This window comes from Typopeltis vanoorti, chromosome 24 (assembly GCF_054136105.1).
Source record: "Typopeltis vanoorti isolate ZY-2024b chromosome 24, IOZ_Tvanoo_1.0, whole genome shotgun sequence".
NCBI classification, from domain to species: domain Eukaryota; kingdom Metazoa; phylum Arthropoda; class Arachnida; order Uropygi; family Thelyphonidae; genus Typopeltis; species Typopeltis vanoorti.
This window is the reverse complement of record NC_143572.1, coordinates 83,723,048-83,747,833: the sequence shown is the minus strand read 5'-3', so window position 1 is coordinate 83,747,833 and position 24,786 is coordinate 83,723,048. Positions and strand designations below refer to the sequence as shown.

At 36.1% G+C, this 24,786-nt stretch overlaps 1 protein-coding gene across 1 annotated transcript in view; it reads right to left on the bottom strand.

Moving 5' to 3' along the window:
* Positions 1 to 1,991: 1,991 nt before the first annotated feature.
* LOC150093495 (uncharacterized) overlaps positions 1,992 to 24,786 on the bottom strand; it is a 53,129-nt gene continuing 30,334 nt past the window's right edge. The window contains exon 2 of the mRNA XM_090414022.1: positions 1,992 to 6,461. Within this exon, the coding sequence (XP_090270148.1) occupies positions 3,765 to 5,291 (1,527 nt within the window). The 5' untranslated portion in view covers positions 5,292 to 6,461 and the 3' untranslated portion in view covers positions 1,992 to 3,764. The remainder of the gene's footprint in view (positions 6,462 to 24,786) is intronic.

Genomic DNA, 24,786 nt, shown 5'->3' with positions numbered 1-24,786 from the left:
GCTACAATTGTTGACCTGACTTCTGGTGAAAAAAAAATTATACATCAACGCTAGAGTCCAATTATTAATATTATCTGTTGGTTGTAGAATTACATTGGGTGCAACAACTTTATGTATCTATCTATATACATACATATATCATGATTATACATGTACATTCCATCCAATTGGTATGGAATGGTTTCTAATACCAGCTGAAGGTTGGCTAGTCCTGACTTATGCTGGATCTTATATATTAGGTGGCTATGTGTGCCATCCAGATCCTTGGAATTTTCATGCCATCTTTGTTGTTGATATTTGGGTGGTTTATCAGAATTTCAGAGGCTTCCTTAAATTTCCTTTCATACCAGGTTGTTTTATGGTGTAAAGAGCGGGTGCTTTTCCAGTTGATTTGGTGTCAGGTGCTGAATGTGATCTAAGAGGCCTGCTTCACCATAATGATTATATTTGATGTGTGTTATGTGTTCTTTCTTACGTATAGGGATTGTATGTGTTGTTTCACCAATGTACAGTAAGTTACAGGTGCAGTGGATGCAATAGACTGCCGGATGTGCCAATGGGAGGAGATGATCTTTGGAGGAGTTGAATATGGTTTTAAGTTTAGTAGGTCTTAAAGGCGGCATTGAGGTTATAATATTGTAGGATTCCATTGATTTTTTCTGATAACCCTTTAATGTATGGGATGGCTATGGTTTTACTGTAACCTAGATTCTTTATAGTTGATGTTTTATGGAGTATTTTATTAATAGTATTTTTGTTATAGCCATTATTTATGAATATGTCACTGATGGATTTTAGTTCGTTTCAGGGCTAGCTGGTTAGAGAAAATTGTTTTAGCTGTTTTTAAGGGTGTTAATGACTATATTTATGTGATGGGTGGTGGTATGAATTAGCATGTATGTATGTATTGGTCGGGTTGTGTCGGTTTTTGGTAGCCTATGAGAGATAGACTGCCTGAAGGAAGACATATGACTAGTGTGTCTAGGAATGGGAGCAAGTTTTGATTTTCAATTTCGATGGTAAATTGTATGCGTTCCTGTTGTTTGTTCAGGTGGCTAAAGAATATGTTTAGCGTTTGTCGCCCATCTGGCTAGATAGAAAACAGTGTCAACGTATCTATGCCAGACTGTCAGTATTAGATTGCTAGAATCAAGAGCACCTGGCGCAAAGGTTTCCATGTAGAAGTCAGCGTTTGAGGGGATAGTGGTGAGCCCATGGCTGTACCTTCTTTTTGTAGGTAAATTTGTTTTGCCACACGAAGTAATCGGACTGTAGTGTGGGTAAAGATGGCCGTAATGTCGGGCATAGTGGGATGGCCTTCACACCTTAGATTGCCATATCAGGAATAATATTCCCGATGTGCTTCGCCCATCCCACCCAGGTCATTTTAATTTGGTTTCCATAATACCAAACTCCATTATTTTATGATGCAGTGATTGTAATATGTTAATAAATAAAATAATGCCTGAAATTTTAATCACTTGGCAATTAGTCGACTTTAAATGTTCCAAAATAGAAAACAATATGAACTCTTTCCAACGTTCTCTTGAATCTCATTAGATACCTTTTCCTGATATAAGTTTTTAATAATGGCCAAAACTTCTTCCAATAGTCTATTGCACTTCTTGAAATAAGTTGGATCATATACAAAATCTTATGGGTATGGTGTCATCTCAAATGAAACTGAACAATAGGGGTGGAGAAAAATTTGTATACTGATAGAGCATCATGAGAGAAATGAATGAGAAACTAAAGTGATTATAATTGGGATTAGAAATTAGGAAAATCGATGTCATAATTATAAGAGAATACTCTGTTGGGTTCATTTAGGTAACGTTTGTTTCCTGAAGGAAGTTGTCAGTTAAATTTCGATGAACAAAAAGTTGAGGAGAGAAGTACAAGTCTTATTTTAAATTATAGAAACGAATGTGTGCGTGATGTCTTCATCTAATTTGCTTTTTTAGAATTGAATTTCAGTTATATCCCTGGAGTCACATCTGAAAACTATTTATTATAATTTTTAAAAAGCGTATACATTGAAATGAGTATTTGTTAAAATACTCATTTCAGAAAGTGAAACACCTCAGCAGTAATTGCTTACCAATAACAATTTGTAATTTACATTTCACACGTTATGAATTGTCTGCAAAGCAGATGAATACAATTCTCATTTCACCCTAAATTAAGAAAAAGTGGAACATATGAAATTGTAGTGAAAATTAAAATAAAATAAAAAACAAATAAGGAAAACAATAAAACTAATTAACTGAAATTTTATTCATTCAAAAAGTCACTGAAAAAGCCCACTTTGATATTTATGATGAAAAAATCTGAAGCGTGCACACTGAAGTATACTAGCTGCTGCTATTTCCCGACTGTCATTATTTTCTTGTTCTTTCCCACTCTGACGGTTTTCAAACATATGAACTTCAAAGGATGAGGGTAGTATGGCTACTCATCAGAAGGTTTTGGCAGAAGCTTCTCATGGTTGCTAGATATTAGCATCACAAAATTCACCAGTTCTCACTGAAAAAAAACAACCACAAAAAAAATACCCAGAATGATCTGAAATATTTTTCATTTTCCTAGTGCCCTGTACAAAAAATATAAGCTCTTCAAACACTTCTTTGAAACAGCTTTTTGTTCTCTTTTCATCGTCAAGTGCGAAGCCATCGATTTAATTTAAACATGCGAGGATCGATCGAATACCATCAAAAAAAGTAAAACACAGGTAGTCGTTTAGGAAAGCAGTGTATCCATTCCATCAAGAGAATTTTATTTCTAAATTAGCAGCAAAAATTAAGCAAAAAAAATATTGTGCCCTTCAAATGCCTTTGGAAAATCACTTGTTGGTATCAGCAGGTTCCTGATACCGCAACTTTCTTCAACGTATAGAACTATACAATATCTACAAGAGTTTAATTTTTGTGTGATATTAAAATCCATTTGTTCGCATTGTTTCTATAAATTTACGATGAATTTTCCTTGTCCACATAAGTATATTTTTAAAACTCAACTATCACTTGGATTAATTATTTTCGAAAAAAAAATAAATCATTTCACGAATACTTTTAAGTTGTACTTAAAATGGCGACTTAGATAAATGCAATAACATAATTGTACATATCTGTGTTCACCCACCACTCATGAGCTGTGTTGAATTCTTCAGTAGGTCACCATAAGTTGCTTTCGCGAAAATGTTTTCCCGCACATTGTATAAGTGAAATAATTGTCATCAGTTTGTATTCTTAGATATCTTTTCAGACTCGAACTGTCAGAAAATCTCTTGTAAATTTCACATGAAAAAAGTTTCTCTCTGGTGTGAAAACTTTCATGTCATTTCAAATGAGACGAGTCGAGAATTTTTTCTGAGATTTCGCATGTGAAGGAGTAATCTCTGCTGTGATTTTTCATGTGATCTTTAAGATAGCCTTATTCAGAAAATTGTTTCCCACATTTTACACGAAAAAAAAAATCTTTCGTCAGAAGGTACCATTTTTGGTGCTATTTAAGGGACTGTATAGCCTTTAAAAAAGGTTTCTCACCAGTGTTCACTCGCAGACGTCTTTCCAGACTCTTGTTACAAATATCGAATGGAAATGGTTTTTCTCTGGTGAGAACTCTTTCGTATCTTTTCAGGTTAAACGAGTTGAGGAATTTTCGGGAAAAAGTTTGCATGCAAAGGAGCAATTAATAACAAATAAAGTTTTTTACGATAGCCTAATTAAAATCGTTTGCAACATATTCTACAGTAAAGCTTTTCATCAATCGGATGGTAGCGTTTTTGGTGGTTTTAGGAATTCTATAGCAGAAAAGCTAGAGCTACACTCGGGAGAAGTAAAAGGATTATCACCGGTATGCACGCTTAGATGAGTTTTCAGTATCGAACTGTTTGAAAACTTTTTGTTAAAAATTTTGCAAAGAAAAGGTTTCTCACCAGTGTGAACTCTTTGATGACTTTTCAGATTCGAACTGACTGAAAACCTCTTGTTACAAATTTCACAAAGAAAAGGTTTCTCACCAGTATGCACTCTTAGATGACTTTTCAGACTGGAACTGTCGGAAAATTTCTTGTTGCAAATTTCGCATGGGAAAGGTTTCTCACCAGTATGCACCCTTAGATGACTTTTCAGACTCGAACTGACTGAAAACAACTTGTTGCAAATTTCGCATGGGAAAGGTTTCTCACGAGTATGCACTCTTAAATGACTTTTCAGATCACAACTCTGTGAAAACTTCTTGTTGCAAATTTCGCAAGAAAAAGGTTTCTCACCAGTATGCAATCTTTGATGATTTTTCAGACTCGAACTTTCTGAAAACATCTTGTTGCAAATTTTGCATGAAAAAGGTTTCTCACCAGTATGTACTCTTAGATGACTTTTTAGACTCGAACTGTCTGAAAACATCTTGTTGCAAATTTCGCATAGAAAAGGTTTCTCACCAGTATGGACTCTTAGATGACTTTTCAGACTTGAACTGCCTGAAAACCTCTTGTTGCAAATTTTACAAAGAAAAGGTTTCTCACCAGTATGCACTCTTAGATGACTTTTCAGATTGGAAGTGTCTGAAAACTTCCTGTTGCAAATTTCGCATAGAAAAGGTTTCTCACCAGTATGCAATCTTAGATGACTTTTCAGACGCGAACTGTTTGAAAACGTCTTGCTGCAAATTTCGCATAGAAAAGGTTTCTCACCAGTATGAACTCTTAGATGACTTTTCAAATCGCACCTCTGTGAAAACCCCTTGTTGCAAATTTCGCAGAGAAAAGGTTTCTCACCAGTATGCACTCTTAGATGACTTTTCAGATCGCAACTCTGAGAAAACTTCTTGTTGCAAATTTCGCATGAAAAAGGTTTCTCACCATTATGCAACCTTAGATGTTTTTTCAGACTCGAACTGCCAGAAAACGTCTTGTTGCAAATTTCGCATAGAAAAGGTTTCTCACCAGTATGCACTCTTAGATGACTTTTCAGATTCGAACTGCCTGAAAACTTCTTCTTGCAAATTTCACAATAAAAATGTTTCTCACCAGTATGCACTCTTAGATGACGTTTCAGATCACAATGCTGTGAAAACTTCTTGTTGCAAATTTCGCATGAAAAAGGTTTCTCACCAGTATGCACTCTTAGATGACTTTTCAGAATGGAACTGTTGGAAAATTTCTTGTTGCAAATTTCGAATGGAAAAGATTTTTCACCAGTATGTACTCTTAGATAATTTTTCAGACTCATGTTGCAAATTTGATATGGGGACAGTTTCTCTCTGATGTGAACACTTTTGCGACTTCTCATACGACAAGATTCATAGAATTTCTTTTAACAGGTTTCAATTGTAAAGGAAAATTCATCTTTAGTTTGCTGCTTGATGTGGTTTTTATGATTGAGAATATTGTTTGCCAAATATTTTGCAAGAAAAAACTTTTCTTCAGTGAGTGCACAAAGATCTAATCGCCTTTTATGGACCATAGAGATGAAAACGTAGAGGTACAATAAGAGTTAAAAGGTTTTTGTTCAGTGTGAGATCTGAGATGTTTTTTAAAGCTTTGTTTATAGCCATACGATTTCCTACAAATTTCATATACAAACGGCTTCTCTTTCCTGTGAACCCCTCTGATGTGAAATAAAAGCTTTACTTTATCATAAAAGGCTCTGTCACATACTTCGTAGGTGAAAGGTTTCTCCTGTAAGGGCACAGAAACTATTTGACATTTTAGTTTCTGAGAGAGAGCAAATATCTTGTGGCATTTTTGGGATTGAAAAGACCTCTCATTCGTGTAGAAAACAGAATGTGTTTAAAGAAATGACGTTGAGGAAAATGACTTGCACATTGATTTATGGTGGTTGTGTTTGTGTTCTCATGCCAGGTGATTTAATCGGGAAAGTTTGTAGTGTTCACAATTTCTCAAATGCAGCTCAAAAGAACTAAAATAGACTTTTTTTACATTCGGAAAAATGAAAACGTTTCCCAGTATTAGCCAGTGTTATGTGTCTTTGAAGACATTGTTCAATTGCTGATCTTTGTCTGATGCGTTTTAAATTGATGCGATCGCTTAAAGGATTTGTGAAATACTTTGCACATAGATTTTTTTATGTGACTGATTACTGTGCGTTTTCTGTTCATACTCTGATATACAAACTGCGTCTTGAATGACCAACAAACGAAATACTTTTCCTGATGCGTTTTTCATCTCAGTTAAAATATATCAATAGGAAATGCGAGTGAGCCGTTGTTGCAGGAAGAGATTTACTCAGTTTTTTTAATTTGGGTTATCAATTCCATTCTCATTTGATGCTTTTCCATTACACCACTAGAAGAGCAACTTCTTCGGAATTACTTGATTTGCGAAAATCCAGCATGAAATGTTTACTACAACTTAATAGTATTCATACAATGCGGCTTATCAGCTTGGTTTTAATGTGTTAGTAGGCAAAATGTCGCATGGCACTAACCCTATTCACAATCTGTAAAGAGAAATTTTGTAATTAATGCTAACTTTAGCAAATAACATATTCTCAACATATTAACTAATATTGAATAGCAATTAATGTATGAATTTTAATCTAGAAATTTAGTATTTGTAATGAATAGTGGAATCAAAAATAACAGTAAAACCTTCAATGGAAAATAACAGTGTTATCGCTGTTAAAATGATGATTGTATTAACAAACCTGATTTCATTAGCCAAATGCATGATCACAAAATAATAAGCTAATCAGAGAGCTATGGTGCCGTATTATATTGGGGCCGTTGAACATGTCCTCAGGAATAACTCTGAGGATGAAGTTAGATATGAAGGTATTTCTTGCACACATGGAAACTGTGAAATAACAGTTAAAGTTTAAAAATGGCTTTTCAACCCGAGAGTGAATTTCTTAAAATTACCATTTTATTCAGTTGGTTGTGTCAATTATTATTAGACGAACAATTGTGATTTACAGTTGTAGGTAGTATGAACAACCATTCTTCTGTTGATATTATTCTCTGTTCTTATTTCTTTGGAGTTCCTTCTCTACATCATTCTAAGCAATAATCCCTGTGGAAATGCAGAGATTCCTCTTCCAGATCATCCTATTTCTGGCTTTCCTCTTCCGACTAATGTAAACACTTCCTCTAAGTAGGTGTATTTCGACTGTCCTCTTCTTCTTTTCTCGGGTTTCTCTCCTTCCAACACGCCTATAATCCATTCATTGTCTCCTCATGAGTGCCACAAAATGACCATCTTCAATACTCGACTGTTTTATTTCTTGCAAAATTTATTCGTTAGTTTTCTTTTCTCCATGTCTTTACTAATCTTACTTGCATTAAATGATTTTTTCTTTAATACTTATTTGCCATAGTAATTCTTCTTCGTATTTTCAGTGTACATCTTCCATCATCTTGGATAATTCCTCCAAGATATGAGTGATGTTACTTGGTCATTATTTTTCCTGCAATCACAATTATTTTATATTCCTTTTTTATTTATTTATTTTTTCTGACACTGTTACCATTATTTAATTTTTGTATTATTTTGTAGAGTTAAAGATCAGATGAAACCACGTCCATCTCTTTAATGACTATTTTAAATCCTGTTGATTCTCAGCTAATCCAGGTAAAACTTTCCTAGAAATCGAATAATTACTAACCCTAATCTATCAAGTGGGAATCTGGGAAGACAAAATCCTGCAGACGCAACACAACAATTCTTACAATTTCAGCAGGTATTTCATCTGTTGCACATCAGTGTTCCAGATAGAAAATTCATTCCTTTCTCTTTAAATTTCTTCATGCGGTTCTCTGGCCAATGATTTCTTGTTTGGTAAGTTCACTATTCATGTTTTCTTCATGGTATAAGTCTTCAAGATATTCCTTCTTTCTCTCTTTCTACTAGCTCTTTTTTACCAATAACTTTCCTCCTTTTTTTCGATTTCGGAACGAACTGGAGGAATGAGCAGCAATTATTCGATATGCCTTATCAGGACTTTTTCATATTTTAGTTTATATTTAACTTCTTTGTGTTTTTATTTTGTTATCCTTTATCCAATTCTCCTTTGCTGTTTTCTTGAGGCTTTCTTTAATTTTGCTTCGTAATCTTCGATAGTGTTCCTTGCTTTACACAATTTTCTTTTACTTTGCCCTTTTCTCGTTCTCGTATTAACCGAAGTAACTTATTTGTAGTAATAGAAGGGATTCCCAGTGGTTTGTAAATTTTAACAAAGTGTAAATCATAGTCAAAGGAAACATGAGGCGATAAGCCACCAGGTGCAAAATCGCAAATGGCAGAATTCCAGTCGATATTTTGCAATATTGCATGTGCCTCCAGTTCCTCTATTTCCAGCTGGTCATTTCTCAAAACTCGCAAATATGTGTGTTACATCGGGAACTGAATTAGCTGCAGCCTGACGAAAAACCTTCGCAAAATATCCACTTTCGAATGGAATTATTTCTCTGGTTCGGTTACCCTCATACCAGAAGCATTTCTTAATATCTTTTGATAAGTTTTTCCTCCTCTCCACAAGAAAGACTGAAATATTTGGAATTCCCTTTGCATTATACAGCTAATTGTACCTCATAATTTCTTTTGTATTCCCCACCACAAAACCTTTTATAGATAAAGTGTGAATACTTCAAAATCGTGCAATCATAAACTGGAAGGGGGAAATAGCAAGGTAGAATAAATCAACAGCATTTCTCGAATTTTCGAGACAACTCTGTTTCACAGTTAGTGATGGTGGTAATGCTGTGGAAGGGGTCATAAATTCGGTAACCATACTGGATAATGAGAGGGTTGACGATATACCACCTTTCAGACGGTTGCAGGAAACATGAGATTAAAGGAGCTGTGTCCACCCTTCAGACAGAAGGCTATAAAATACTTAAAAATCAACTTGGAGTATTATGAGTCAAAAAAAAAAATTCAACGGAAGAAATTAAAAGATAGTGGCAAATATTTGATTAAGACAGCAAGAACTCACTGTAAAAAAGGAGTCGGTATGAATTGGATAAACAGAGAAAATCCCCAAAGCAATAACACCACGAAGTAATATTTGGCGGTCACCTTATTTCTACATAAGGATTCTGCTGGATTTGAAGAGGATACTCCACGGAATACTTGTACGCAAATTAGAACAAATGGGGATGAATATTAAATTGGTGATATGGTAAGAGAATAGCTCATGGACAGATACCAAGAAAGTAGTTTGTGCAGAAGCAGATGACCAGCGGTATGTTTGAAGGCTCTGTGCTCGAACCATTATTGTTTAATTTGTACATAAATGACATAGGAAATGTCTTGAAGAAAGATATTCAGTTGCTTGCTGATGATGCAAAGTTGGGTAGCGCAATAATTAACCAAGCTGATGTAGAGAGTGAAAGGATGATTTAAAAGAACTTGGCAAATGGACGTCAGTTCAATGTGGAAGTGTAAAGTTATGCATTTTGGGATTAAAAAATTACAAGCAGTGTAATTCATGGAACTGTACTTCAAGAGATTGACAAGGCTAGGAACTTAGGGGTGTTGAATTTCAGACGTCATCATAAACCATGGAAATAGTGCGAGTTCTATTTCTATGGTCAGTTTTTCTTCCAGAATTTCCTGGAAGGAATAAAATTCGACTTGCCTCTGCTGAAGGCCGACCATCTGGAGAACCACCTTAAAAAAGGCTAGAAAACCCTACTCAGCTTTTAGAATCATCCAGTGCATTCATTGCCAGCTCTAAGGGATTTGTCACACGAATGTAATTTTAGGTCTGGCCGCTTGCTTTTTTTTCCAATGTACTTAATATTTTTGGCTAAAATATCCAAACATATATTTTTATGTAAAATTGTGTATTTGAAAAATACATATTATCCTCCTACCTGGCCAGAAGTCTATATTCATCCACAAAATTAGACATGATGCATACTATCATTGAAAGAATATAGATAAATTTGGCCATATTTATTTGAGTATGCGATAAGATTTGATACTGAAGAGAAAACTTAACCAGATTATCTCGTGATCATAGCTGTCTCAGTTGCCTATAACAAGAACTGCAGTTCCTTGTTCTATGCTTTGTAATTGGACTATTAGTTATATTGGATAGACTAGAAATATAGAAATTATTTTATTTTTGTTTTCTCCTCTTATTGTACAATTTTTAATGCCAGAACAAAATCAGAGAACCTTGCATACTTTCTTCACTTAAATACTGCATCACCTTGGAGAATTCCTGTAATTTTTAATTATTTCTTCTAATTTTTGATGTTTTAAGGATACTGGTGACATAAAGGCTGAATAATATATGCACGTAAACACAAGAAAGATATTTAATTAACCAAATATTTCGGTCTGGACATAGCAGACCATCTTCAGTGGCACTACAAGAACAGTTTTAAGCAAATACAAGATGGAATACTAACATAGATCATTTAAAAATAGAACAAGCCACGTGATGTTATATCACTAAGTATTAAAGGGAATATTTTTAAGCAGAGACACGATTGCAATAAAGATATTAATTAATAATATTAAATAAAATTTATATGAATTAATGAGTTATCCTGATTAGACTTTCCTGATTTTTGATATAGATATACAGTCATTCCATTTCAGGTTAGGACGATGGAGTAAGGCCTTTACATTTTCTTTGAATAAACGTTCAAATTTATAACGGGATCTATGTAAGAGGCGAGTTTTAGACCAAAGGATGTTGTGGTTAGTTTCAACCCCGTGTTGAGCCAATCCAGATTTTTCAGGTTTGTTGTGATGAATGGAGGCTTAATGTTCTTGGATTCTTTTTTCAAAAGAACATCCAGTTTATCCAAAATAGGTGAGATCACAGTTGCAGGAAATTTGATAAACTCGGAAGAGATATAGTTGAGCGTTTGTCTTTAGAAGAAAAATGGGAAGATAATTTGTTAATAGGTGAATACGTAGCTGTTAACTCATATTAATACATCTCCGGAATTTCAGAACCTATCTTAAGAATTCTGAAGAAATATGAGTTAACAGCTACGTATTCACCTATTATCAAATTATCTTCCCATTTTCCTTCTCCTAAAGACAAACGCTCAACTATATATATCTTCCTGCAGTTTATCAAATTCTCTGCAGCTGTGATCTCTCCTATTTTGGACAAACTGGACGTTCTCTTGAAAAAAAAGAATCCAAGAACATCAATCCTCCATTCATCACAACAAACCTGAAAAATCTGGATTAACTCAGCACGGGATTGAAACTAACCACAACATCCTTTGGTCAAAAACTCCTCTTACATAGATCCCGTTATAAATTTGAACATTTATTCAAGGCCTTACTCCATCGTCCTAACCTGAATCGGAATGACTGTATATCTATATCAAAAATCTGGAAAAGTCTAATCAGGATAAGTCATTAATTCATATAAATTTTGTTATTTAATATTATTAATTAATATCTCAATTTCAACCTGTCTCTGCTTAAAAATATTCCCTTTAATACTTAGTGATATAACATCACACGGCTGGTTCTATTTTTAAATGATCTATTGCTAGTATTCCACCTTGTTTTTTTTTTTAAAACTGTCCTTGTAGTGCCACTGAAAATGGTCTGCTATTTCCAGACTGAAATATTTGGTTAATTAAATATCTTTCTTGTGTTTACGTGCATATATTATTCATTCTTCTAATTTCGCCTAATCACTTAGTCGGAAATATGTTTTATTTGTTATTCCAGATTTCGTTATTTTTATTTTTGTTCAAAATCAAATTTCTTAGAATACTTCACAGATGGACTGGCTTTGACGACTTGCTGCTTTATTGATAATAATATGAAAAATTTTAATCATATCAAATGTAAAGTGTGATACATTGAAAAGCATGAAATGCAAAATTAGAAGAAAGTAGACATTTACAATTCATGTATTATGAGGTGTTTTGGCAGCGAGTTGGGAATGGGGTGGGGGGGGGGTTGGAATGCTTCCAAACAAAGAATAAAATTAATCGATTCTGTATAGGACATGTCCCTGATAATTTCATCATATGTATAATTATGTACACTGCTTCCATCCAAGAAAGGTTAACAGCGTGGCATGCATATTGCCGTACATCGTAGTACTGCAAGGTAAAATAAAAAGTAATGTTCAAACCTTATTTATTGCATTAAATTTTGCTCGACAGCATTTTTTTCAGAATATATTAAAACAACTGTTTAAAACAAGCACGGAATAGTGTAGGTAGCCCCCCCCCCCCAAAAAAAAGAAAAGCTGAATGCTTCTGCAACCACATGCACTATTTTTTATTTTAAATTTAAGTTTTTGATAATAAAATTGAAATCATGGTTATTACAAATTAAGAAATTATTTTAAATAAATTTTATCAAATACTGTAAGAAATATCAGAATTTCTATTTAGAATGTACTGTAATTGAGAACAAAACGAGACTGCTTGAGACCCTTTGGTATCACTTCTAAAGAAGTTGACTTTCTTGCGCAGCAGGCTTAAGCCTTTACCTACTGCTAAGAAGATTGTTAAGACAAAAGTTATTTTCATTTCCAAGCAATAAAACTCATCAAATTTGAAATTTTTTAAGGAAAAAAAAACTAACACTATTGAACTTTCTTTTTTTGTTGCATAGATGTAAACGGTTTTTAAATAGTGCAAATATAGAATGGAATTTCTAAAACAGAATAATGTCAAGAAACAGGTGAACAAATGATTGTAGAGTGCAAAATAAAAAGTTGGGAATTAGAAGTACCTGCTTCGGTGGGTACATCAATATTACTGGCTTACTACATCACAATGTATACTAGAATTTAAATTAAATTAAACTTTAACCTATATTTCCAATATTTTGGCAACGTCACGCTGCCATCTTCATGGCAACTTAAGATAAAGACACGTGCATACAGGCACAACAAAGTGCAAATGAGAACGAAGCTACTGTTTTTCCTAAAGTTCTGATGGTGCCCTTAGAGGGCTATACCACGTGTTCTTGGCTGTTCGGCTGAAGTTCCCCTGATGCACGTCTCCCAAATTTGGGGTAGTCTCAAGCATGCAAATTTGTTGAGATTTGGCATGTTTCGCAGAGCTGAGGACGATTCCATTAATAGCCTTTCAATTTTGAACTTGCTGCAGGGTATAATTCTGGCTTTCTTCCAACGTATTCTGTGGCATGTATCCAGAGCATGGTCTGCAAGCCTAGAGTGGCTGTACTAGTGAAACTGGATGTAGTCCTTGTGTTCTGAAATTCTGATATTCACTGTCTTGCATGTTTGGCCAAAGTAGGACAGCTTACTGCTGCAAGGGACCTAGTATACACCAGGTAGGTCAGGTTGGTCTTTAGTGGAGCATATAAGGATGCCAATTTTCTATATTGTCTGTAACAAGTATTTTCTATATTGTCTGTAACAAGAGGTCATGTTTTTTTTAGGATTTCGGCAATTTTTTCTGAGGTGCCACAGATATAGGGAATGGCGATGGATTTAGAGTAATCTTTGTTGTGAAGGGATGGAGGGAGTGGGGGGTATGGTTTACTGGTTTCAGTATTTTTCGGATTTTTTTTTGGTGGGTGACTAGTCTGTCTAGGAAAGGAAGGATATAGTTTTCCTCTTTTTCCAGGGTGAACTTGATTCTGGGGTGTTGGTTATTTAAGTGTGTTAAGGAGAGGAGTGTATCAGAGCCATGTGTCCAAATAGCCATTGGCTGAGTGTCATTTGAACAGATTAGATTAGCCCTGTTGTATAGTGTCTTGATAACTCCATATTGTTGTGAGGGGGGGGGGGGGAAATCTTGGTGAATGTGTTTGCCAGTATGGTTGGGTTTTCTATAAATTGAGAAAATCAACGTTCCATCAGGGGTGCTTAAGGGTCAAAGCTGTATAACTGAGAGGAGACCTCCACATAACCTTTAAAGGAATGCGGAGAACCGACCAGGGCTTCTGACCTAATGTCCAATCCTTACCTTCGCGTGGTGCACCCTGTTGGGTATTTTGGAGGTAAAAGTTTCATTTAAAGCACTGATGTGCTGTTCAAGGTTTTCAACATGTTTACCTATGTTCAGAAGTTGTTTTACTGAAGGGAGGCACAGCGAACAGAAGGACGGCTGGGTAAGTTCGATAAGTAGCTTTACTTCTTTTACTTTTTACTTAGCTTCATCTATTTTCACGCAGGAAGCGTGCAGCAAGTGGCAACAGAACTCACAGCCCTTTTTTCTGTCTGTGACACCAGTTTCGCGGTGTTTCTAGCGCCAACTTGCAGACGACTCTCTATAAGCGTTTCTCATACAGTTATGGTGATACTGAAGTCGATGTTAAATCTGACAACTTCATGTAGACTACTCTTTATGAGGGACTCTAATACAGTTTTGCTGGAACTGAAGTAGATGTTATTTCTGACTTGCTTTCTTTGAGACATCATAAACTTTTTATTTCTACCTCCTCACCTTCGCGTGGTGCACCCTGTTGGGTATCTACTTGGATACTGAACGAACGAGGATGGGCTGGCAATTTGGGATTTAGCTGACCAAATTGCATTCTTAGTGGTTAAACCAAAATAAAAAATGATGGTACAACATGATAAAATTTCATGCCAGCTGGGGCGTCGCCCGATTAAACAAAGCCCCGTTGTTTTCGCCAGGGAACCAAGGGCAAACAGCGAAAAGTCAGCTACTGGAACAAATCTGAATACACACCCCAAATCAACATCAGCAGAGTTAAAGATTGGTACTATCAACATAAGAAGCCTGAATGGCAAAGAAATGGAGCTAGCTGAAGAAACAGCTAAGTACCAGATCGACATAATAGGGGTGACAGAAACAGAAAAGACAAAAAATGGTGAGATCTTTCTGAGCAATAAATACAAAACGTTATATTCAGGCAATGACAATCAAGGAAAAGAAGGAGTAGCCATAGTATTCAACACAAAATAAGATGCTAATCTTCTTGAATGGCAGGCAGTCTCAAGTTGAGTAATGTGGGCAAATATAAGAATGGGGAACTGGACAATGGGACTTATTTCTGCCTATGATCCCACAGAAGGTTCTACTAAGGTAGAAGTGAAGGAATTTTTTGACAGCAGATAACAGAGTAGGAAATGATTGCGAGACATACAAAAATATTTTGGGAAAATTTGGAGAAAAGAGCAAAGCTAATAATAATGGCAAATATCTGTTGGATTTCTGCTCAGGACATTGACTGGTTATTACTAACACCATGTTCCAACATAAAAATGTGCACAAATTCACATGGAGAGAAGAGGCAAGGAATAAGAAAAGTCTCATTGACTATGTTATTGTTGATAGTGATGTTTTCTTCCTGGTGCAGTACACCACAGTGTACAGAGGATATGAAATTGGAAGTGATCACTATTTAGTCTTGAGCAGGATAAAATTGAATTTCATATTGAAAAGAATAACCCGTAAGAACGTTTTAAAGAATAAAAGTTGAACTGCTCTCAGATATGAACTGTAGACTAAAATGCACAAAGATTATTGAAACAAAAATGAAAGAGTTTGATTACAGGAATCAAACTTTGGAGATTCAGTGGCAAGCCTTGAAGAATGATTCAGCTAGAGAGGCATGTGGTGAAGTTGTCTGCAAGGATAGAAAAATTAGAACCCTACGGTGGACACAGGAATTTAAAGAAGAAAGCATATCAAAAGTTCATGGCAAATAAGTCAGCTTGTGCTCTTAGAGAATACAGAGACAAATGCAAGAATGCTAAACACTGTGTAAAACTAGCTAAACAAAAGTCATGGAAGGACTTTGGCAAGAATATAGAAAATAAATATCAAGAAGGAGGCAAAATATTCTGGAGGTTGTTGAACAAGCAAAGGAATGGAGGAAAGAGTGCTGTAAAAGGAGTTAGAGTCATAAAGGTGACATGAAAATGGAAGAAAAAGATATCCTTGAAGTATGGAGTAATTACTTTGAAAAACTGCTAAATGAAACAAGCAGTGATGATAGCACAGTGATAAAAAACACTGACGAGGCATGCAGTCAGGAATACATATCAATGCTTGAAGTTGAAAAAGCCATCAAAGGCTTAAAATGTAGAAAGGCAGCAGGAGTAGACGGTATTAGACCAGAAATGCTGAAGTATGGTGGTATAAAAGTCTTACAGTGGCTGCACTGCATAGTTCAGAAAGCCTGGACAGAGGGACGAATTCCCGATGATTGGAGTAGAGCTGTAATAGTACCCATATATAAAAAGAGAAATAAAACTGAATGTGAGAATTACAGAGGTATTTCCCTACTGAGTGTTCTTGGCAAGATCTATGCAAGTATACTTGAGAAACGATTGAGAAGAACTGTGACAGAAAAGCTGGGAGAAGAACAAGCTGGATTCAAGCCAAATAGAGGCTGTCGGGTTCAGATCTTCACTTTACGACAAATAGTCGAGAAAACATGGGAATATAACAATGATCTGTATTTAAGTTTTGTCGATTTGGAAAAGGCATGTGACAAGGTGCCGAGAGAGAAGCTATTCAATATGCCACAGTTATATGGTGTCAATGCGGCATTATATCAAGCAATACTTAGTCTTTATTTGAGTTGTAAGTCAGCAGTTAGAATTGAACGAAGTACAGGAAGATGGTTTAATGTTAAATCTGGTGTGAGACAAGTATGTACATTATCCCCTCAGTTATTCATTATCTATAGGGATCAAATTATGAAGGAAAGTGGTATTAAACATGATATCAGAATTGGAGATGTTAATGTCAGCTCTTTGCTTTATGTACGATGTTATAATTCTAAATAAATCTGCTGCATGTGTGCAAGATTCCCTGACTAAATTGAATAACTGTTGTAATAGGTATGGTATGAAGGTCAGCATTAAAAAGACAAAGATCATGAAAATAGGTAGAATTGTTTAAAATGTCAACTGTGTTGTGAACGGGGAACCTGTGGAAAAAGTAAAACATTTCAGCTACTTAGGCATGATTTTTACTGAAGATGGTATAGTAGGTAGTCAATTGAATAAATTCACATGGAATAAAAGAGAAATTAGTTGGAACACTAAATTAGCTGTATACAAGACAGTGTTCAAACCAGTTTTAACTTATGGATCTGAGAGCTGGGTCAGAAGTAAAACACTTGAACAAAGACTAGAGACCGCAGATATGAGAGTCCTGAGAAAGATTAGAGAAGTGAACAGATGGCATCAATGGCAATATGATATTAAAAACGAAGATATTAGGAAAGAACTTGACATTGTCAGCATCCAGGAATGCGTTAGCAGAGCTAATCTGAGGTAGTATGGTCACTTAAACAGAATGGCTGAAGATAGATTAACAAAACAAGTGTTCTCCACCAGGTTGGCAGGAAAATGACCCAGAGGAAGACCAAGATATAGATGGATTGATATGGTACAAAGTGCTTTAGACTATAGAAATATAAGATCTGATAATGTTGGAGTCTTGACAAGTAACAGACTGATTTGGAGGAAAATTGTAGATAGGAGATAGGAAAATTGTAGATGTAGTTAGTAATGATGTAATTTTTTCATGTAGTACTATCATATCCTGTACACCCCTTGAGGGTACATGGCAAGAATTTGATGATGGTGATGAGGTTCCATCAGGCTGGTGGATGACCAGTGTGTCTAGGAAAGGGAGGCTATTGTTTTCTTCTCTTTCAAGGGTGAACTTGATTCTGGGGTGTTGGTTGTTTAAGTGTATTAAGGAGAGGACTATATCAGAGCTAGGTGGCCAAATAGTGAAAACATCATCAACATAGCAAAGTCATAAGGCAGGTTTTTGTAGGGCAGAGTTTAAGGGTTTCTTTTCAAAAGTCTCCATAAAGAAGTTGACCAAAGGTGGGGAAAGCGGTGAATCCATGGCTGTCTCCTCTATCTGTTTGTAGAATTTTCCCTGCCAAACAAAAGAGTCTGAGTTCATTGTGAACTGAAATAGGTCTGAGATATCGGGAGGAAATTTAGCTTGAATTAGCTCCAAGGTTTACTTGAGTGGGACATTTGTGAATAAGGAGGAAACTTCAAAGCTGACCATTATGTCAGTATATTGAAGTGTAAGGTTTTCCACACTGGCTTTGAAGTGGGCTGAATTTTTTGTGTGATGGGGGTGTTGCCAGTATAGTGCGTAAGCACTTCGGCTAAATGTTTAGCTAATTTGTATGTGGGAGATATCAATGGCATCCATTATGGGACGTAATGGCACATTTCATTTATGTATTTTTGGGAGCCCATTTATATGGGGGGGGGGGGTCTAGAGTTCAGTGATTTTAGTTTGTTAGTCAGTTCCACAGTCCAAGAAGTGACCTTCTTAAGGAGCCTATGGAGTTTTCTAATTTGTGAATTGGTGGGGTTATATTCAATATGGAGGTAAGTAGCTTGATCTAATAAAAAAGCCTCCAGCTTACCTGTGTAGTGATTTTGGTTGAGTATATTTAATATATTTTATCATCATCATCAAATTCCTGACATAGTACTATCATATCTTGCACACCCTCAAGGGGTGTACAAGATATGATAGTACTACATGAAAAATTTACATCATTACTAACTTCCTATCTACAATTTTCCTCCAAATCAGTCTGTTACTTGTCAAGACTCCAGCATTATCAGATATTATATTTCTATCATCTAAGGCACTTTGTCCCATATCCATCCACCTATATCTTGGTCTTCTCTGGGTCATTTTCCTGCCAACCTGGCAGAGAACAGTTGTTTTGCTAATCTTTCCTCGCCCATTCTGTTTAGGTGACCATACCACCTGAGATTAGCTCTGCTAACACATTTCTGGATGCTGACAATGTTCTTTACCAATGTTCAAGTTCTTTCCTAATATCCTCGTTTTTAATATGATATTGCCATTGATGCCATCTGTTCACTTCTCTAATCTTTCTCAGGACTCTCATATCTGCGGTCTCTAGTCTTTGGTCAAGTGTTTTACTTCTGACCCAGCTCTCAGATACATAAGTCAAAACTGGTTTGAACACTGTCTTGTATACAGCTAATTTAGTGTTTCAACTAATTTCTCTTTTATTCCATGTGAATTTATTCAATTGACTACCTACTATACCAGCTTTGTTGATTCTGTTGTCTATTTCCATATTTAATTTACCATCTTCAGTAAAAATCATGCCTAAGTAGCTGAAATGTTTTACTTTTTCCACAGGTTCCCCATTCACAACACAGTCGACATTTTCAACAATTCTACCTATTTTCATGTTCTTTGTCTTTTTAATGCTGACCTTCATACCATATCTATTACAACAGTTAATCAATTTAGTCAGGGAATCTTGCACACTTGCAGCAGATTTATTTAGAATTATAACATCGTCCACATAAAGCAAAGAGCTGACATTAACATCTCCAATTCTGATATCATCTTTAATATCACTTTCCTTCTTAATGTGATCCATATAGATAATGAATAACTGAGGGGATAATGAACATCCTTGTCTCACACCAGATTTAACATTAAACCATCTTCCTGTACTTCCTTCAATTCTAGCTGCTGACTTACAACTCATATAAAGACTAAGTATTGCCTGACATAATGTCACGTTGACAGCATATAACTTTAGCGTATTGAATAGCTTCTCTCTTGGCACTTTGTCATATGCCTTTTCCAGATCGACAAACCTTAAATACAGATCTCTGTTATATTCCCATGTTTTCTCAACTATTTTTCGTAAAGTGAAGATCTGATCCTGACAGCCTCTATTTGGCCTGAATCCAGCTTCTTCTTCACCAAATTTTTCTTCCAGAATTCTTCTCAACCGTTTCTCAAGTATACTTGTATAGATCTTGCCAGGAACACTCAGTAGGGAAATACCTCTGTAATTCTCACATTCAGTTTTAATTCCCTTTTTATATATGGGTACTATTACAGATCTACTCCAATCATCGGGAATTCGTCTGTCTGTCCAGGCATTCTGAACTATGCAGTGCAGCCACTGTAAGACTTTTATACCACCATACTTCAGTATTTCTGGTCGAATATCATCTACTCCTGCTGCCTCTCCACATTTCAAGCCTTTGATGGCTTTTTCTACTTCAAGTATGGATATGTATTCCCGACTGTATGTCTGTGGAGTGTTTTTTACCACTGTGCTCTCACTGCTTGTTTCATTTAGCAATTTTTCGAAGTAAGTACTCCATACTTCAAGGATATCTTTTTCTCCTGTTTTCATTGATGTCACCTTTATCATCTCTAACTCCTTTTACAGCACTCTTTCCTCCATTTCTAAGCTTACCCAACAACCTTCAGAATATCTTACTCCCTTGTTGATATTTATTTTCTATGTTCTTGCCAAAGTCCTCCCATGACTATTGTTTAGCTAGTTTTGCAGTGTTTCGCTATCTTACATTTGTTTCTGTGTTGCCAGGAACTTTTGATATGCTTTCTTCATTTTCTTCACTGCCTCTTTAACTTCCTGTGTCCACCATGGCATTCTGATTTTTCTATCCTTGCAGACAATCCCACCACATGACTCTCTGGCTGAATCAATCATAGTTTTCTTCAAGGCTTGCCACTGAATCTCCAAGATTTGGTTCCTGTTCTGAAACTCTTTCATTTTTTCTTCAATAATCTTTGTGTATTTTAGTCAACAGTTCACAACTGAGAGCTGCTTAATTTTTATTCGCTTTAAAACTTTCTTACATGCTATTCTTTTCAATATGAAATTCAATTTTATCCTGCTCAAGACTAAATACTGATCACTTCCAATTTCAAATCCTCTGTACACTCTGGTGTCCTGCACCAGGGAGAAAACATCACTATCAACAATAACAGTCAATGAGACTTTTCTTATTCCTTGCCTCTTCTCTCCATGTGAATTTGTGCACATTTTTATGTTGGAACATGGTGTTAGTAATAACCAGTCCATGTCCTGAGCAGAAATCCAACAGGTATTTGCCATCATTATTAGCTTTGCTCTTTTCTCCAAATTTTCCCAAAATATTTTTGTATGTCTGACAATCATTTCCTACTCTGCTATTTAGATCCCCAACAAGGACCAACTTTTCCTTTTTCATTGCGTCAGTTGCTTTTCCTAAAGCATCAAAAAATTCCTCCACTTCTACCTTAGTAGAACCTTCTGTGGGACCATAGGCACAAATAAGTCTCATTGTCCAATTCCCCATTCTGATATTTGCCCACATCATTCTACTTGAGACTTCCTGCCATTCAAGAAGATTAGCCTTGTATTTTGCGTTGAATACTATGGCCACTCCTTTTCCTTGATTGTCATTTCTTGAATATAACATTTTGTATTTATTGCTCAGAAAGATCTCACCAGTTTTTGCCTTTTCTGTTTCAGTCACCCCTATTATGTCGATCTGGTACTTAGCTATTTCTTCAGCTAGCTCCATTTCTTTGCCATTCAGGCTTCTTATGATGATAGTACTGATCTTTAACTCTGGGGATGTTGTGTTGGGGTGTGTTTTAGGATTTGTTCCAGTAGCTGACTTTTTGCTCTTCGGCCTGGTTCCCTGGCAAAAACAATGGGGGGCCTTGTTTAACCGGGCAACGCCCCAGCCAGCATGAAATTTTGTCATGTTGTACCATCATTTTCTATATTGGTTTAAGCCAACAAGAATAAAATTTGGTCAGCTAAATCCCAAATTGCCAGCCCATCCTCGTTCGTTCAGTATCCAGGTAGATACCCAAACATTAGGTCAGAAGCCCTGGTCGGTTCTCTGCATTAGGAGGTCTCATCTCAGTTATACAGCTTTAACCCTTAAGTACCCCTATATATTTCACATATATATTATGGATGTACCTGCCATACAGGTAGATATATTCACCAACAATCTCCCCCCCCCCCCTGTTCATAACAATATGGAGTTATCGAGATGCTATACAACACGGCTAAAGTAATCTGTTCTAATGACAATGTTCTAACCACTGAACTAAATCACATGCTTAACACTTTCTCAGTCAATGGCAACCCCCCCCCCCAAAAAAAACCAGTAACCTCCCCCCCCCCCACACCTTTCACAACAAAGATTACTCTAAATTCATCACCATTCCCTACATCCAGGACACCTCAGAAAAAATTACCAAAATCCTAAAAAACATGAGTTGACCTCCTGTTACAGACCATACAGAAAATTGACATCCTTAACTGCTCCACTAAAGACCAACCACTTCCCCTAGACCTATCTGGTGCATACCAGTTCCTTTGCAGATGTAAGCTGTCTCCTACTTTGGCCAAACAGGCAGCATAGCGAATATCAGAATTTCAGAACACAAGGACTACATCTGGTTTCATTAGTACAGCCACTCTAGGCTTGCAGGCCATACTCTGGATACATACCACAGAATACGATGGAAGAAAGTCACAATAACACACCACAGCAAGTTCAAATTTGAAAGACTATTAATGGAATCAGCCCCAATCCTTAGAAACATCACAAGCTTCGACAAATTTGGATGCTTGAGACTACCCCAAATTTGTGAGATGTATATCAGAACTCAGCCCAATGGCGAAGAACACCTAATACAGCCTGCTAGGGGGCCACCATCAAGACTTTAGGAAAAATAGTAGCTTCCTCACTTCATCCTCATTTGCTGTGCCTGAATGCACGCCTTTATCTGAAGTTCCCATGAAGATGGCAGCTTGACGTCGCTGAAATATTGGAAATATATATTAAAGTTTAATTTAATTTCTAGTATATATTGTGAATTCCTTAAGTTATTTATTAATCATGTATAAAGTGTAGTTATTTATAATTAGGTTCCAGGAGTAAGACTCTGAAATTAAAAAATTTATTGAACCAAAAATTTGGTAAGACAAAAGATAAATAAATAAAAGAAAAAAATAAAATAAAAATAATTAAGGTCTCCTTAATAGGAAGCTGGATCTTTAACGATACTGAAAGCTGACTCAGTAATAGTGTTTACACCATCTCTATACTACACAAACATGACAACCTGAAATATCCTGACGCTTAAAGAATTTGGTGCAACTGCAATAAACCTTATTTTGGCCAGACGGAAAAATCCATCGAGTTACATCCGAAGAACAAAAAAGAGACACACATACAGCAGTACAAGAGCCAGTGCTCTGTCAAATGAGTCCTGCATGTAAAAAAAAAAAAATCGGTATTTTAAGAACGCCCTCTGAAACGATCACCCCAGATGAGCGCCTGGCTCGTTTTGGTGCTTTCGCCCGCTCTATACCATGCATAGCGAAAAACAAATTGCAGTTCTTGCAAAATGCTATTAAAAGTCACAGTATTTATTACAATATTGACATTTATTAAATGTGAATATGCACTAAATATATATTTAGTGCATATTCACATTTAATAAATGTCAATATTGAATGTGTTTTTATTTTCTTTTTCTACTCAGTTCCGCACTCTTTGAAGAAGATGCCCCGATGTGACGAATCGCCTGCTTAGCATGTAAACCGGATCTATAATTAGTTAAGCACAACATCTATATACAGGAGGCCATCACCAAAAGAAATGTGATCTCAAAAACTTCACCTACAAAAATAATACAAGCCGTGATAAAAAAAAAAAAAAAAAATACCCAACCATAAAAAAAGAATATAAAAAATCCAACTAAACAACATATAAACACTAATTATTACAAAAAAAAAAAAAAGTTTTCACACCTGCTTCACCAAACATCTATGGCCTAAACAGCAATATAAACCATGTGTAAATGTATGGTAATCTTAGCCAAAATTACTGTTCCTGTTAAAACCCCAACTGCCAACATCAACAGGACACTCCATTCCTCCTTTTCATTCAAAAAGCCTTGTAGTACTCAAGTATTAGAATCCTCAATGTCTATCATGAGCAGTGACCTGAACTCTTAACTCATAGCTGTATTCTAGTGGGGCAAGATTGTAAGTTTTAATGCCACCAAAACTCAGTTCTGTCTGATCTCTCACAGGAATGAGGTTGCATCATTCCCTCTTACCTTCAGTAATATTGAGAAATCCATACATGATCAGATTTTTCTTCTTGGATTGAATTGTACATCCAGTCTTTCCTGGCACAACCACATTTCAACTACAGCTTCTGCAGCCTCCAAAATACTTAGTGTGTTTTTTTTTGCACAAGACAATACTCCACAACCACTTCAATCGCCCTATCATAAATGTTCAGTTTCTGCCCTGTGCTTCTACTAAAGATACTTTCATGCACAGTGTAATGCTAAATTGACACTATTATCCCTCTAGTCTACTTCAAAATCATTTGTTGTGTCAGAAAATATTCTGACTTGCTATTTGTAAGCCATCTTGTTTCCGACCCAACACACAGTAACGATTAGACCTAAGGATAACGACATGCTTATGCCTCCAGAGAGAGGGCTAAGAGAGTATTGTACATATGTTCACTCAGAAGTATATCAAACCGACTGAGATTGTTAAAATAAGTAAACTTAGGAAATCTGTATTTAGAATTGATAATGTCTGTGTAAAATAAGCAAAGGGAAATTTTGTCTCAGGACCAAAATTGTTATTATGAAATGTGCAGGAGAGCTCTATGTATTAGAACCATGTCAAAACAGTTTGGAGTTTCAGTGACCAATCGGCCACAGCTATGAGCATGACGTAGTCATCGAGAGAGGGCACTCGCATTTTGCAATATAAGGTCCGGCACGAGACTCGACTCTCTCTCTTGTTTTCTGCCTGCGTTCCCGTCCAAGTCCTGGATAGCTATGGAAGCTTGTTGCCGGTGCCCAGCAACAATCTCCCGGTTGCTGTTGCACTGGGTCGAGTAAAGTCACCAAAGGAATGAAGTCAGAATTCCAGTAAAGAGCCGTTGTTAAGTTAAGCCAACGTAAAGTCAGCGAAGGGCAACTTTCGAAGATAGTGGAAGTAAGTCTCTGATGCCATGAAAACATGTGGTGAGAAAATAC